Source organism: Leucoraja erinacea, chromosome 13 (genome assembly GCF_028641065.1).
Source record: "Leucoraja erinacea ecotype New England chromosome 13, Leri_hhj_1, whole genome shotgun sequence".
Taxonomy (NCBI): Eukaryota; Metazoa; Chordata; class Chondrichthyes; order Rajiformes; family Rajidae; genus Leucoraja; species Leucoraja erinaceus.
This window is the reverse complement of record NC_073389.1, coordinates 2,124,334-2,140,639: the sequence shown is the minus strand read 5'-3', so window position 1 is coordinate 2,140,639 and position 16,306 is coordinate 2,124,334. Positions and strand designations below refer to the sequence as shown.

The following is a 16,306-nucleotide window of genomic DNA, read 5'->3' as shown; positions in this document are numbered from 1 at the left end:
CAACCCATTAGGTCGTCCACCTACGATCACACCTATGACCACACAGGCAACAACCTAGGTCCACGCGCGACAAGCTACGACAAGCAACGACCCTGTCGGCGACAACTGAAGACAATTCAGTCGCCGGTTGACATAGGTAGTCGCCAATGGAATTCACCGAAGTCAGCACCTGGCGACAACCTGCATCATCCCGGCGACAACCTACGACAGGAGGAGACAATCTACGTCAAGCCCACAGTCGCCGAAAAGTTAGGAACATTTCAAAATCCAGCGGCGACCAGCAAAACGTTACGACTCTTACGATGACTTGAGGAGACTACTCACGACCATACAGGTATCACCCCGCGACCATAGAAAAACAGCCTAGTCGCCGGAAAAATCGCCTAAGTGGGACAGGGGCTTTAGGTTTAAGACGAGAGGGGAAAGAATCAATAGGAACCCGAGGGGCAACCTTTTCTACACAATACTTTTCCACACAAATACCCACACAGGTGGGTATTTGAACAAGCCATGGGAGGTGATTAAGGAAGGTATTATAACGTTTTAAAAGACACTTACACAAGCAATAAGAAAGGTTCAGAGGGATGAGAGTTATAAGTGTGCAAATTGGACTAGCCTAGATAGGGCATCTTGGTTGGCATGGTTGAGTTGGGCGAAGGGTCTGTTTTTCTGCTATATAACACTTTTATTCATCTTTATTACACAAGATGAATGAATAACCGATGATCCCAATACAACAAGGAAAACAGAAATGGAAGCAAGAGGTTCAACTACAAATCAAAAAGGCCAGCCTTAGCTCACAAGTTCATGAAGCTCATTGCCTGAAATATGGAAGAGCAAACAGGCAGGTCATATTAACTCTCGTTTTGTTGAATCTCATCGTCCGTAACTCGTTTTCACCTCGCCACAGCTAACAATGGCCTGTTTCCTTTATCATTGTTACTTTTTTGAATATCTTTCATTCATTTGGTCTATATCTATATAACTAAAGGTCTCATCTTGACCACTTCCTGTCTGTGCTGTATATTGATTTTGGAAATAAACGCTACTATATATCGCTGTGATTTTTGGCCATCTTACAGTCCTCCTCCGCTGAGGCAGCCCCGAGGATTTTTCCGATCGATGAAAAGTAAAAAAGTTATGAATGTTTAAAAAATCTTGAGATCAGCTGATAGGTCCTCTCACCTGCCAATCACCACGATGAGGGTAACGCCCCTTCTGGGGGGCCAGGAGTATAAAGCCCAAATGGTAGGAAATTGCATTTGGATTTGGTGGCCTGCACTCTGCTTGAAATGGTATGAAATTGCATTTGGATTTGGTGGCCTGCACTCTGCTTGTATTTCAAGGAATAGCTGTGAGTGAACTGCCAGCCCACCAGCCCTCAGTGACTGAGCTGCCAGCCCACCAGGCCTACCAGGACTGAGAGTTGCCTGCCCAAGAATCCATTCAACCAACAATGTCCATACTAGCCCTCTGGAAAGCAGTCACTTCGGCTCACAACATCCATACTAGTGCTCCAGAAAGCCCCCCGGCCACCAATATTGGAATTGATGGAGGTGGAATATTGCTTTGAGGGACCAGCCCTCCTGTGTGAACATGGGACCCAACGGATCCCACTTAGTCTAGTCTCTCTATATCACTGTTAACATATAATCTCTCGTTTCCCCGTCGCAACACCCAAAACGTCACCTATTCCTTTTCTCCAGAGATGCAGCCTGGCCCGCTGAGTTACTCCAGCTTTTGTGTCTATCTTGGGTCATATTAACAATTGACTGAACAACCTAACTTAGTAACAATGATCACAAAACGTACTGCGTCACAATACCCACACTAATGTCCTTCAGTGAGAGAAATACCCAGGTAATGCTGTGTTTAACTTAATGAAACAATTTTGTACAAATACCAGTCACTAGGAAATAGTCCAACTGTAGAAACAAAAAACTGCAGATGCTAGTTTATACCAAAGATAGAAACATAGGAAAAACGTAGGCCATTCGGCACTTCGAGCCAGCACTATCAATATGATCATGGCTGATCATCTAAAATTAGTACCTCGTTCCTGTTTTTTCCCCATATCCTTGATTCCTTTAGCCCTAAGAGCATCTTTAAAGAAAAAGGATGAGTAACATTTCGGGTCGGGAGCATCATTCGAGTTCTTTAGAAATACTGCCTGACCTGCTGAGTTACTCCAGCGGCCATCTTCGGTTTATCTGCACAGAGTAGCCCAGTCTTTTACCAATTTTTCTGTAATCCCTTCTCTGACTCTTTCTCCTTCCCATCTTCTTTCAACAAACTCCAGGATTGCAAATACAAAAAACGCCATTTTGTCGCACATTAAGGCAGAGAAAATAAATAGTTCTGATTGTGAAAAGTTCCATCAGCACTTCATCAAATTACCCTCTAATGTCGGCAGACTTCTAACTCCAGTCCAATCTGGAAGGCATTTCAACAAAGTTAAAAGATTTCTACATACAGTACACTCATTAAAATGTCACCTGCTCAGCAGTGGAGCAAGTTTCTTTCTCAAACATGATCTCAGCCGCACTATGTGCAATTGTAATGACTATGTCAAAAACATACCCTGAAGAGGGAAACAAAATAATTCAATCAAACTGGATCACGAACCAAGACAACAGACATCTCGGTGTTCCACGTTTTGGTGCCTTTAACTTAATTTGTTTTTAATATTCCTTGCGTTAGTTTCACAACAGGAGCCAGTGCTGAGCAAGGTCTCAGCCTTGGCAATTGCCCTTGACTCAATCTCAAAAACATTTCCTGTCTCACATATGTGGCCATGTTCATGACATTTTCCCCCAAGCTGGAGGTTACAGGTTCAAAACCCATTGCAGATTCTTAAATATAAAAATCTACACTGACTGTGCATTATCCCAATCAAGCTCTTCAAACTGATGGATCTTGCAGTCGACACTCCCCTCTGCTACTGGATCCTCTACTTTCTGACCAACAAACCACAGCCAGTGAGGATAGGTGACCAATCATCGTCTACGATAATCGTCAACACTGGTGCCCACAAGGATGCGCTCTCAGCCCCCTTCTTTACTCCTTGTACACCCAAAACTCTTTTGCCAAATATCAATCCAAAACATGTTACAAGTACGCAGACGACACCACCGTAGTTGACAGGATATCAAATATTGACGAGACAGAGTACAGGATGGAGATTGGGAACCTCATAACCTGGTGCTGAGACAATAACTCTCCCTCATTGTCAGCAAGACGAAGGAGGTTGTGATTAACTTCAGGAAGCAAAGCAGTACATTTACCCATACATTGATGGCACTGAAATAGAGATGGTCAATAGCTTCAGCTTCTTAAAAATAAACATCACCAGCCTGGACCAGCCACATCGAAGCAATGGCCAAGAGAGCACACCAACATCTGTACTTCCTTAAAAAGCATGGTAAGTTCAGCATGTCCCAACAACCCCCACTAACTTCTTCAGATGCGCATAGAAAGCATGTTATCGGGATGCATTACAACATTGTTTGGGTACAACTCCATCCAAGACTGCAGGAAATTACAGAGTTGTGGATGTAGCCCAAACCATCATACAAACCACCCTCCCTTCCATTGACTCCATCTACACTTCATGTGCCTCGACAAGGACACCAGCATAATCAAAGACCAATCTCATCCACTGCCACCTGCCCCACCACCCCCCCCTCCCACACCCACCCAATAGGCAAGAGGGATGGTTGTTTGAGAGAGGTCCTTTGTTGTTTGTCATGTACATCAATGATCTGGATGAAGGCATGGTAAATTGGATTAGTAAGTATGCAGATGATACCAAGATAGGGGGTGTTGTGGATAATGAAGAGGATTTCCAAAGTCTACAGAGTGATTTAGGCCATTTGGAAAAATGGGCTGAAAGATGGCAGATGGAGTTTAATGCTGATAAATGTGAGGTGCTACACCTTGGCAGGACAAATCAAAATAGGACGTACATGGTAAATGGTAGGGAATTGAAGAATACAGTTGAACAGAGGGATCTGGGAATAACCGTGCATAATTCCTTGAAGGTGGAATCTCATATAGATAGGGTGGTAAAGAAAGCTTTTGGTATGCTAGCCTTTATAAATCAGAGCATTGAGTATAGAAGCTGGGATGTAATGTTAAAATTGTACAAGGCATTGGTGAGACCAAATCTGGAGTATAGTGTACAATTTTGGTCGCCCAATTATAGGAAGGATGTCAACAAAATAGAGAGAGTACAGAGGAGATTTACTAGAATGTTGCCTGGGTTTCAACAACTAAGTTACAGAGATAGGTTGAATAAGTTAGGTCTTTATTCTCTGGAGCGCAGAAGGTTAAGGGGGAACTTGATAGAGGTCTTTAAAATGATGAGAGGGATAGACAGAGTTGATGTGGACAAGCTTTTCCCTTTGAGAATAGGGAAGATTCAAACAAGAGGACATGACTTCAGAATTAAGGGACAGAAGTTTAGGGGTAACACGAGGGGGAACTTCTTTACTCAGAGAGTGGTAGCGGTGTGGAATGAGCTTCCAGTGGAAGTGGTGGCGGCAGGTTCGTTGGTATCATTTAAAAATAAATTGGATAGGCATATGGATGAGAAGGGAATGGAGGGTTATGGTACGAGTGCAGGCAGGTGGGACTAAGGGAAAAAATTTGTTCGGCACGGACTTGTAGGGCCGAGATGGCCTGTTTCCGTGCTCTAATTGTTATATGGTTATATGGTTAAGAGCATATCTCCAGATTCAGGGATAGTTTTGCATAGACACACAGAAAATAGGTGCAGGAGGCCATTCGGCCCTTGGAGCTAACACCGCCATTCAATATGACCATGGCTGATCATCTAAAATTAGTACTCCATTCCTGTTTTCTCCCCATATCCCTTGATAGCCCTAAGAGCTATAACTAATTCTCTCTTGAAAACATCCAGTGAATTGGCCTCCACTGCCATCTGTGGCAGAGAATCCCACAGATTCACAACTCTCTGGGTGAAAATGTTTTTCCTCGTCCTCGGTCCTAAATGGCCTACCCCTTATCACATGGAAAATAGGTGCTGGAGTAGACCATTCAGCCCTTTGAGCCAGCACTTAAACTGTGACCCCTGGTTCTGGACACCATCAACATCGGGACCATTTTTCCAGCATCTAGAACAGCGGTTCCCAACCTTTTTTTGGCCATGCCCCACCTAATCACCTCTAAAATCCTGATGCCCCCCCATGTGGTGATATATAATTCTTATCATTTAAAAAGTGAACTCCGTTTCAGCTGAAGAAGCTTAAAACGCCAATTCCTTGGAACATGGCATCCATGAAAAAGAAAAATGAAATAAACAAAAGACAGTTAAAGTTCTGAGCAAGAAATTACTAAAAAATTGTTTAAAAAAAAGAGAAAAAAACATTAGGTGGTATTAAAATAATAATAATGATAAATATGATAATAAAAGAGTATTCACAGGTAATAAAGAGAGAACATTTCTATATTAGAATATTGAAATATTTGTGGATTGTCTCATACGAAAAATCGAAAATTTGGACCCAGACCTCCTCAGTCGCGTTCAATTGCCCCCCCTTAAAAATCAAATTGCCCCCCCGTGGGGAGTACGCCCCACGTTGGGAACCACTGATCTAGAATGTTATATGTTTCTATAAGATCCCTTCTCATCCTTCTAAATTCCAGTGAATACAAGCTCAGTCGACCCATTCTTTCATCATATGTCAGTCCTGCCATCCTGGGAATTAACCTGGTTAACCTATGCTGCACTCCCTCAATAGCAAGTGTCCTTCCTCAAATTTGGAGACTAAAACTGCATATAATATTCCAGGTGTGGTCTCACCAGGGCCCTGTACAACTGCAGTAGGACCTCCTTGCTCCTATACTCAAATCCTCTCGCTATGAAGACCAACATGCCATTAGCTTTCTTCATTGCCTGCTGTACCTGCATGCTAACTTTCAGTGACTGATGTACAAGCACACCCAGGTCTCGTTACACCTCCCCTGTTCCTAATCTGACACCATTCAGATTAAAATCTGCCTGGACTTGCATCTGAATTTACAACTGAACTCTGATCAGCTAGAGTGCAGTCCTGACCTCCCATCTACCATGTACAGGACATTTGAACTACTTTTGATTGGACTTTTATCGGAATAAATCTTGCACAAACTGTTGTATCCATTATCGTGTACACTGTGGACGGCTTGATTGCAATAATGTTTGGTCTTTTCTTTGACTAGATAGCACGCAACAAGCTTTTACACTGTACCTTTGTACACGTGACAATAATAAACTAAATTAAACTAATAAACTAAACAATGAAAAGGAATTTTGCTGTCAGCGGTGTCACCTGGAAAATGGACCATTAAAGCAGCATCTATGGAGCGTAGGAAATAGGCAACGTTTCGGGCCGAAACGTTGCCCGTTTCCTACGCTCCATAGATGCTGCTGCACCCGCTGAGTTTCTCCAGCATTTTTGTGTACCTTCGAATTTCCAGCATCTGCAGTTCCTTCTTAAACACTATATTTCTTTCAAGTTCATTGTAAAGCCATGTTAATGACTATTGTCAAAATACCCAAAACCAATAGATAATAGCCCAATTCTCCAATGGGTTGAGGATTCACTGTATTGTTGTTCTATCCCCATTTGCAACAATCACTTCTCCATTTGACACACACTCATGGGGAAGTCATGCTGCACCTCTGCAAGACTTTGCTCATGCCACATTTGTTGTTTAGTGTGCAACTCTGGTCACCCAATTAGGGGAAGGACGTGGAGACTTGAGTGAGTGCAGAAGCTGTTTACCAGGATGATGCCTGGATTAGGGAATACTGTATTCCAAGGAGAAGGTGGTCAAATTTGGATTGTTTTCTCCGGAATGCTGGAAGATTGAGGAAGAATCCTATAGAGCGATATTAAGTTATGAGAAGCATGGATAGGGTAGACAGTCAGACCCTTTTCCCAGATAGAAATGTCAAAGATCAGAGGGCATAGCTTTAAGGTCAGTGGGGCAAAGTTTAAAGAATGTGCACGGCAAGTTTGTATTTGTACACACCGTGGTGAGTTCCTAGAATACATCGCAGAGGGTTTGTAGATTAATTAGCCCTCTGTAAATTGCCCCGTGCGTAGGGAGTATAGGATAACATCAAACTAGTGGCCCTATAGCAGAAGCGTCCTCGTCGCAGGGCTGGAAACTGGAAGTATCCCGAGCTAATTCTGCTACCACCATCATCTATTGCAACAAGTGATGGCTCCCACTAATTATTGCCGGAAGCCTGCGTCCTTTTCAGGACAGACGATGACAGCAATGGCAACATTTGAAACATGGGAGATGGACACGAAAGAAGATCGAACTAGTATGAGCCAGATCGGATGGTTGGCAAGGATTCGGTGGGCTGAAGGGCATGTTTCCATGCTTTGCTCCAAACTACAACACATTCAACAATATGCAGCAGTCATGAAACCAACCATAGATCAACTGAGATACCGGAATAGGCCATTATATTTAGAGTATAGTCAGCAGAATAAGTATGTTACATTTGAACACACTAACAATTTCCCATTTTAGAAGGAGATCGCCCAGCTGTGAATGACAGTATGTGAGGACACGTACCTGTTTCTCATCCCAGTCCCATTGCCACAGCTACCACCTACGATGGTCTGCAGAGATGGCAACGCTGAGCGGCTCAGCTGCTGCCGACTCGGACCCCGCCGACCACCAGGCATGGCATGGACCAGCTCAAAGTTAAGCACCAGTGCGATCGATCCGCCCAAAGCCAGCACGCTCTGCACTCTGCAACAAAACAGACAGCTCGGTCAGCACCCATTCATTTATTCATTCATTCTCAGCCACAGAAACCTCTTCACAATAGTTCTACGATATCCCACTTTCTCATCCACTCATTACACACTAGGGGCAATTTAAAGAGGCCAATTAATTTACAAACCCACACATCTTTGGGACGTGGGAAGAAACCGGAACACCCGGAGGAAACCCACTCAGTCATAGGGAGATCGTGCAAACTCCACACAGGCAGCACCAGAGGCCAGGATTGAGCCCAGGTCTCTGGCGCTGTGAGGCAGCGGCTATACCAGGTGTGCCACTGTGAAGTAGTGCCACTCTTCACAGCTGTTGCATGACCAGCCGAGCATCCAGTTTTCTGCTTGCACTTCACATTCCTTCTTCCACCATTCTGAATCATGCTGCATTTTACTGTACTAGACCCTGGTCACCCATAAATGCATGCAAAATAAACAAAAGGGAAAAGCACATCTAAAATTCCAATTCAAAAATGACAGTGTAACCCAGCAGGTCAGACAGCATCACTGGAGATCATGAACATGTGATGTTTCGGGTTGGGACTGACCCAAAATGTCACCTATCCATATTCTCCAGAGATGCTGCCTGACCTGCTGACTCACTCCAGCACTTTGTGTCCGTTTTCTAGGCCAGCGTCTGCAGTTCCTGTTTTGTTTTACAACATTAGGTTAGTTAGAATTTTAGTTCATGTAGATGCTTTACATGGTGGGGAGGGAGGCTGTGGCCTTGTTTGACATGGCTGAGTCCGCTGCTCTCTGCAAAATAATGCAGGCTGCTTCAATCTGTAGATACTGAAGCAGCCCGTATTATCAAATTGGTCTGAATATTGGAACAAGGGTGGAAGTGGGTAGATACACAAAAAAAGCCACAACAGCTACATTAGAATCATACAACACGGAAAATGGCCATTCAGTTCAAATTGTCCAAGTGGACCAAGAGTTCATCTAAGACCTAAGATGGTCCCATTTGCCAAAGTTTGACCAGAATCCCTTCAAACCTTTCCTACCCCGTACTTCTCCAAATGTTCATTTCCCTAGAAACATCTCTTAGTCTGCTTGATTCAAGTATCAGATTAGTTACTACAATTCCACTGAAAAGATGGATTCTTTGGTTACGTGCGAAGCAGAACGAACAATAACATTTGCCTTTGCTCATACAGTAGAAATGATTCATATCTTGCTCCCACTCGACTCATTCATTCACTGCCCTTGACTTAACAGCAAAGATAAATTTGCTGGGATCATTATATGACACAAGTCAACAGTACAATAAACAAAACTATCCTTATTTCAGAACGCACACCACAAATTAAAACACACTCACGGCAAGTCATACAATTGACGAACGCTGCCTGTATTACGGCTACATGAGAGACTGACATGAGTAAGTAGGAATGCAACACTGAGTACTTTGTTGCATTTCAAATTATTATCCTATCTTTTGTTCAGCTGGTGCTAAACAGGAATGCAAGTGGCTGCAGAGTGGTGGCCTCTACCGTCAAAACCAGGCGCCGCCTCAAGAAGGCAGCATCAGTCATCAAGGATCCCCACCATCAAACCGTGCCCTCTCCTCACTGCTACCATCGGGCAGGATGTACAGAAGCCACACCACCAGGGTCAGTTTAGAGATACAGCACAGAAAGACCGTATCTCGCCCACTGAGCCCACGCCGACCAGTGATCCTCGCACATTAACAATACCCTATACTAGGGACAATTTTTACATTTAGAACAAGCCAATTAACCTACAAATATTTTTGTCTTTGGAGTGTGGGAGGTAAGCGGAGAACTTGGAGAAAACCCTTACGGTCACACAGAGAACATATAAACTCCGTATAGACAGCACCCATTGTCAGGATTGAACCCAGGTGCTGTAGCGCTGTAAGGCAGTAACTCTACTGCTGTGCCCTGGCACAGATACTTTCCTACAACCATCTGATTCTTGAGCAGACCTGCACTACCCAAATTCTATAGACATGGGAACTCTACGGACCACCTCTTGCACTACTGTGGACTGGTTTTATTTCCAATTGTGACAATAGACAATAGGTGCAGGAGTAGGCCATTCGGCCCTTCGACCCAGCACCGCCATTCAATGTGATCATGGCTGATCATCCCCAATCAGTACCCCGTTCCTGCCTTCTCCCCATATCCTCTGACTGCTCTATCATTAAGAGCCCTATCTAGCTCTCTCTTGAAAGTAGCCAGAGAACCGGCCTCCACCGCCCTCCGAGGCAGAGAATTCCACAACTCTCTGTGGGAAAAAGTGTTTCCTTGTCTCTTTGGGTATAGAAGCTGGGATGTAATGTTAAAATTGTACAAGGCATTGGTGAGACCACATCTGGAGTATGGTGTACAATTTTGGTCGCCCAATTATAGGAAGGATGTCAACAAAATAGAGAGAGTACAGAGGAGATTTACTAGAATGTTGCCTGGGATAGGTTGAATAAGTTAGGTCTTTATTCTCTGGAGCGCAGAAGGTGACGATAGAGGTCTTTAAAATGATGAGAGGGATAGACAGAGTTGATGTGGACAAGCTTTTCCCTTTGAGAATAGGGAAGATTCAAACAAGAGGACATGACCTCAGAATTAAGGGACAGAAGTTTAGGGGTAACATGAGGGGGAACTTATTTACTCAGAGAGTGGTAGCGGTGTGGAATGAGCTTCCAGTGGAAGTGGTGTCGGCAGGTTCATTGGTATCATTTAAAAATAAATTGGATAGGCATATGGATGAGAAGGGAATGGAGGGTTATGGTACGAGTGCAGTCAGGTGGGACTAAGGGAAAAAAGTTGTTCGGCACGGACTTGTAGGGCCGAGATGGCCTGGTTCCGTGCTGTAATTGTTATATGGTTATATGGTCTCCGTTCTAAATGGCTTACCCCTTATTCTTAAACTGTGGCTCCTGGTTCTGGACTCCCCCAACATCGGGAACATGTTTCCTGCCTCTAGAGTGTCCAAACCCTTAATAATCTTATATGTTTCAATGAGATTCCCTCTCATCCTTCTAAACTCCAGAGTGTACAAGCCCAGCTGCTTCATTCTCTCAGCGATGACTTGACACTGATGTATTTATTTATTGTAGTCATTTATTCGCTGAAATGTCTTGCAAAATTTCTGTGTGACTTATGATTCTATGTGCCTGTGATGTTCCTGAACCCAAGATTGTCATTGTGCTTGCACCTCACTAGACTTCGGATATGACAACAAACTTGACTTGGTGATACTCCATTATTAAACTATTAGCTTAGATGTAGCATATCGGTTGGGCTGAAGGGCCTGTTTCTGTGTTGTATGACTATTAGTTAAACTTTACACTACTTCGTATTGCTAACAAATTGAGATGTTTAGCATTGAGAAAACACATGGAATGGACCCCGAGCCACTAAACCAAACTGGAGCATTGGCATTGAAACAGAGAGCCTTTCATTTTCCTGCCATTTTAAATGAGGCACGCATTTTGCATTTTACACCTGAAAATACTAACGGAGTTAGTAATGCCATTCAACGTGGAGCTTTCCCCACTCAATCCTCGGCGTTGTCAGCTCCAAACTGGCCACTCGTAAGGAGTTTCTTCCTATAATTACTTACATATTAAAAATAAATCTACGACTAGCTATACCACTGTGCTGTCCTTTAAGTATAGCATTACCAATGAACCTTTCACAATACCTTTGACAATTTAACAATGACTGTACACCACTAAGTTAACAAAAGCAGAAGTGAATAAACCGTTTGGAACCTTTTCAAAAATAAACTTCTGCACCGACTTCTCATTAAGCAGCATCCTTTTCACTGATTGTTCTGGAGAAAATAAATGGTTGACATTTCCGGTTGGAACCAGACTGAAGATGGGTTCCGACCCCAAACTTCACCCATTCTTTTTCTCCAGAGATGCTGCCTGACCCGCTGAGTTACTCCAGCACTTTGTCTCTATCTACAGGGTGCAAATGTTGACAGCTCACCATTGCCAATAAACTCTTGTGGACATTGGGCATGATTAACATAAAAACATAGAAAATGGGTGCAGGAGTAGGCCATTCGGCCCTTCGAGCCTGCACTGCCATTCAATATGATCATGGTTGATCATTCAACTCGGTATCCTGTACCTGCCTTCTCTCCATACCTTTAGCCATAAGGGCCACATATAACTCCCTCTTAAATATAGCCAATTAACTGGCCTCAATTACTTTCTGTGGCTGAGAATTCCACAGATTCACCACTCTCTGTATGAAAAAAAATTGTTCTCATCTCGGTCCTAAAAGACTTCCCCCTTCCTCCTTAAACTGTGACCCCTTGTTCTGGAATTCCCCAACATCGCGAACAATCTTCCTGCATCTAGCCTGTCCAACCCCTTAAGAATTTTGTAAGTTTCTATAAGATCCCCTCTCAATCTTCTTCATGGGACAATTGGTATGAACATGGGTCGATTGGTATGAACATGGGACGATTGGTATGAACATGGGTCGATTGATATGAACATGGGTCGATTGGTATGAAGATTGGTATTTGGGCATGATGTATGAAGTCATAGAAACATGCACACAGAAAGAGGCCCATTCAGCCTAACATCCATGCCCACCCCATCTATACTAGTCCCACCTTCCAGCATTTGGCCCATATCCCTCAAAACCTTTCCTACCCATGAACCTGTCCAAATGTATTTTAAATGTTGTTATAGTACTTGCCTCAACTACCTCCTCTGGCAGCTTGTTCATGTACCCACCATCCTCCTATAAAATCTTTCCCCTCTCACCTTAAACCTGTGTCCTCTGGTTCTTGATTCCCCTCCCCTTGGTGAAAGACTTTGTATAGATTTTCTACACATCTATAAGATCACCCCTCAGCCTCCTGCGCTCCAAGGTATAGTCATAGCCAGCCCAACCTCTCCTGTAGCTCAGACCCTCGTGTTGTGACAACATCTTTGTAAATCTTCCCTGTACTCTGTCCATCACAAGGAATTTCTCTACACAAATCACGTTACAATTCAACATTTTTAAAACACTGGTCAAATTGCCCTCAATACACCTTTACTCAAGATGACAGATGCAAGATTCCAACTAATACTAGTGCATGGAATTTTGCCATGTGTAGAGTTGCACCATGATAAATTACTTTGTAGTTTGAACCACAATGTAAAAGCTAAAGGAAAACCACATTTGTCTCTTGACATACTAAATTAAGTGCTTTAATCCACTTGCTGATACCACCATTAGAACTTGGATCAGTTAGAAAGTGCATTGACAAACTGTTCATTGTAACTCTTATCAATCATAGAACAGTACAACACGGAACAGGCCTTTCAGCCCACAGTGTCTGTGCTGATCATAATGCCAAGATAAACTAATTTCCTCTGCCTCCAAGTGATCCATATCCATATAACCATATAACAATTACAGCACGGAAACAGGCCATCTCGGCCCTACAAGTCCGTGCCGAACAACTTTTTTTCCCTTAGTCCCACCTGCCTGCACTCATACCATAACCCTCCATTCCCTTCTCATCCATATGCCTATCCAATTTATTTTTAAATGATACCAATGAACCTGCTTCCACCACTTCCACTGGAAGCTCATTCCACACCGCTACCACTCTCTGAGTAAAGAAATTCCCCCTCATATTACCCCTAAACTTCTGTTCCTTAATTCTGAAGTCATGTCCTCTTGTTTGAATCTTCCCTATTCTCAAAGGGAAAAGCTTGTCCACATCAAATATTCGAAGGGCCGAATGGCCTACTCCTGCACCTAATTTCTATGTTTCTATCAACTCTGTCTATCCCTCTCATCATTTTAAAGACCTCTATCAAGTCCCCCCTTAACCTTCTGCGCTCCAGAGAATAAAGACCTAACTTATTCAACCTATCCCAGGCAACATTCTAGTAAATCTCCTCTGTACTCTCTCTATTTTGTTGACATCCTTCCTATAATTGGGCGACCAAAATTGTACACCATACTCCAGATTTGGTCTCACCAATGCCTTGTACAATTTTAACATTACATCCCAGCTATTCTATATCCCTCCATATCCATGTGCCTATTAAAAAAGCCTCAAACCACCACCCCTCTCCTGGCATCGTGATCCAGGCACCCACCGCAATAAAACTGCCCCACATATCTCCATTAACCTTTGCCCCTCTTTCCTCACAGAGCTATGCCCTCTTGTCTTTGATATTCCCATCCGAGGAAAAATGTTCTGACTGTCTATCGTATCTGTCACATACTTCAATCAGGTCTCCCCTCAATCCAGCACAACCTCTCCTTATAGCTAATAGCCTCTGATCCAGACAGCATTCTAGTAACCCACTTCTGCACCTTCTCCAGAGCCTCCACATCATGTAAACGTTGCCCTCTCCTTAAAGCTATGTCTTCTACTTAAACATAGAGATGCATTGGGTTTTGTGCATGCATTTCCGGCATGCCAGCTCTCCGCCCAATTCCAGGATACTGCCAATACTCAATATCTTCCTTCTAAAGTGAAAACCTGTTTCCACCTCAAGTGGAATATGGCATATTCTAAACCAGATATTACTGGGAAGCAAATAATACGTCCAGTCATTCCGAGGGTATTGAAGGTTGATTTAAGTGGAAATGCTGAATCACATCTCAAGGTGCGATCGTCCAAGACCCTGTACACTTGCAGTAAGATATCCCTGGTCCCATCCTCAATATCTTACACTATGAATGACAACATTTATAAAGACAAATCTAATTCACCAAGTTACCAATCATTCGACTTTTCATCTGTTATCAAGACAACTGAACCATCCTATCAGCAGCCATAGAGTGGTCCTGAGCTACTATCTACCTCATTGGAGACCCTGGGACTAACTTTACTCGGACTTTATCTCGCACTAAACATTATTTCCTTTATCCTGCATTTGTACACTGTGGAGGGCTTGATTATAATCATGTATTGTCTTGCCACTGACTGGTTAGCTTAGTTGAGTTTATTGTCACATGTACTGAGGTACAGTGAAAAGCTTTTGTTGCGTGCTATCCAGTCAGCAGAAAGACAATACATGATTACAATCGAGCCATGCCCATGTACGACCAACAAAAGCTTGTCAGTGCACTCGAGACACATAGTCAGAGCGATAGTGTGGAAACAGACCCTTCGGCTCAACTTGCCCACACCGGCCAACATGTCCCAGCTGCCTGCGTTTGGTCCATATCCCTCCAAACCTGTCCTAGTCATGTACCTGACTGGTTCTTAAATGTTGGGATAATCCCTGTCCCAACAACCACCTCTGACAGGTTGTTCTATACACCCACCACCCTTTGTGTGAAAAAGTTACCCCTCAGATTCCTATTAAATCTTTTCCCCTTCACCTTAAACCTATGTCCTCTGGTCTTAGATTCCCCGACTCTGGGCAAGAGACTCTGTGCATCTACCCGATCTATTCCTCTCATGATTTTATACACCTCTATAAGATCACGTGACAATAAACTAAACCAAATGATGAAGACTGCATCTAGTGTTATCACTTGGTGCATAATCACCAAAAACATTTCCAATTTTTGTTGTTGACTACTTTGTTCCGGCCTTCATCACAACGACATAGAAATGAGTATTTGATGATGACCATAGCATGCTCAAATCTGTTCATATTACTATAGGCAATCTTCAAAGCTTCAACAACTTTCAGGCATTTGTTGATTAGTGCCAAATAACACCAGTCACACACGTGGCAAGCAACAAGCATAGGATAGCACAGGAACAGGCCCTTTGGCCCACACTGTCTGTGCCAAGCATGATTAAACTCCTATGCTTGCATGTGATCCATATTCCTCCACTCTCTATGTATCCACGTAGCCAACTCCAAAAAGCAGAGTTTAACCACGTAGTCTTGATAACCACCATGTGCATCACTGGCGACCACCCTAGGATAAATTGAGCAGAATGTCTACTTGACCACAGTAGTGTAGGTCAGCAGTGGTCCTACTACTGTTGACTTAACAGATTTGGCTATGATGGCAGAGTTGGGAATTCTGCAACAAGCGAGTCGCCTTTAGACACCCCATGACCATCCTGACATCCATAAAGCACAAACCAGGAACATCATAGAATGCGCTCTACTTGATCTGGCAGATTAAACTCAAGCAGCTCAACATCACCTGTGATGATGTACGCCAGCATTTACATAAGTGTCTCATTCCCCCAGCACTGGGCAACATGTGCACTACCCTCAACATGCCCGGCAGTCACTTGTAAAGGGGTCCAGAGAGTCAAGAGTGTTTTATTGCCATATGTCCAATTCGTAATGGCAGCAGCACAACAGATATGTAAACATAGTACTCTGTAAAGCCCATAACAAAAAGCTCAGTATATATACCCCGAAAGTCTAAAATAATTTCTACCTAAAATAAGGGTTCCAAGTACAGTATATGGAACAAGTACTAACAAGTACTATTAACGTTATATTAATACTGCTATTATATTATATCAGGGCAGCAGGGTGGCACAGCAGTAGAGCTGCTGTCTCACAGCACCAGAGACCTGGGTTCAAT

The 16,306-nt window shown here is 43.4% G+C and overlaps 1 protein-coding gene across 1 annotated transcript in view; it reads right to left on the bottom strand.

The window, feature by feature from the left end:
* tmem39a (transmembrane protein 39A) overlaps positions 1-16,306 on the bottom strand; it is a 56,375-nt gene that overhangs the window by 33,952 nt on the left and 6,117 nt on the right. Inside the window, exon 2 of the mRNA XM_055644265.1 lies at positions 7,597-7,776. Within this exon, the coding sequence (XP_055500240.1) occupies positions 7,597-7,776 (180 nt within the window). The remainder of the gene's footprint in view (positions 1-7,596; positions 7,777-16,306) is intronic.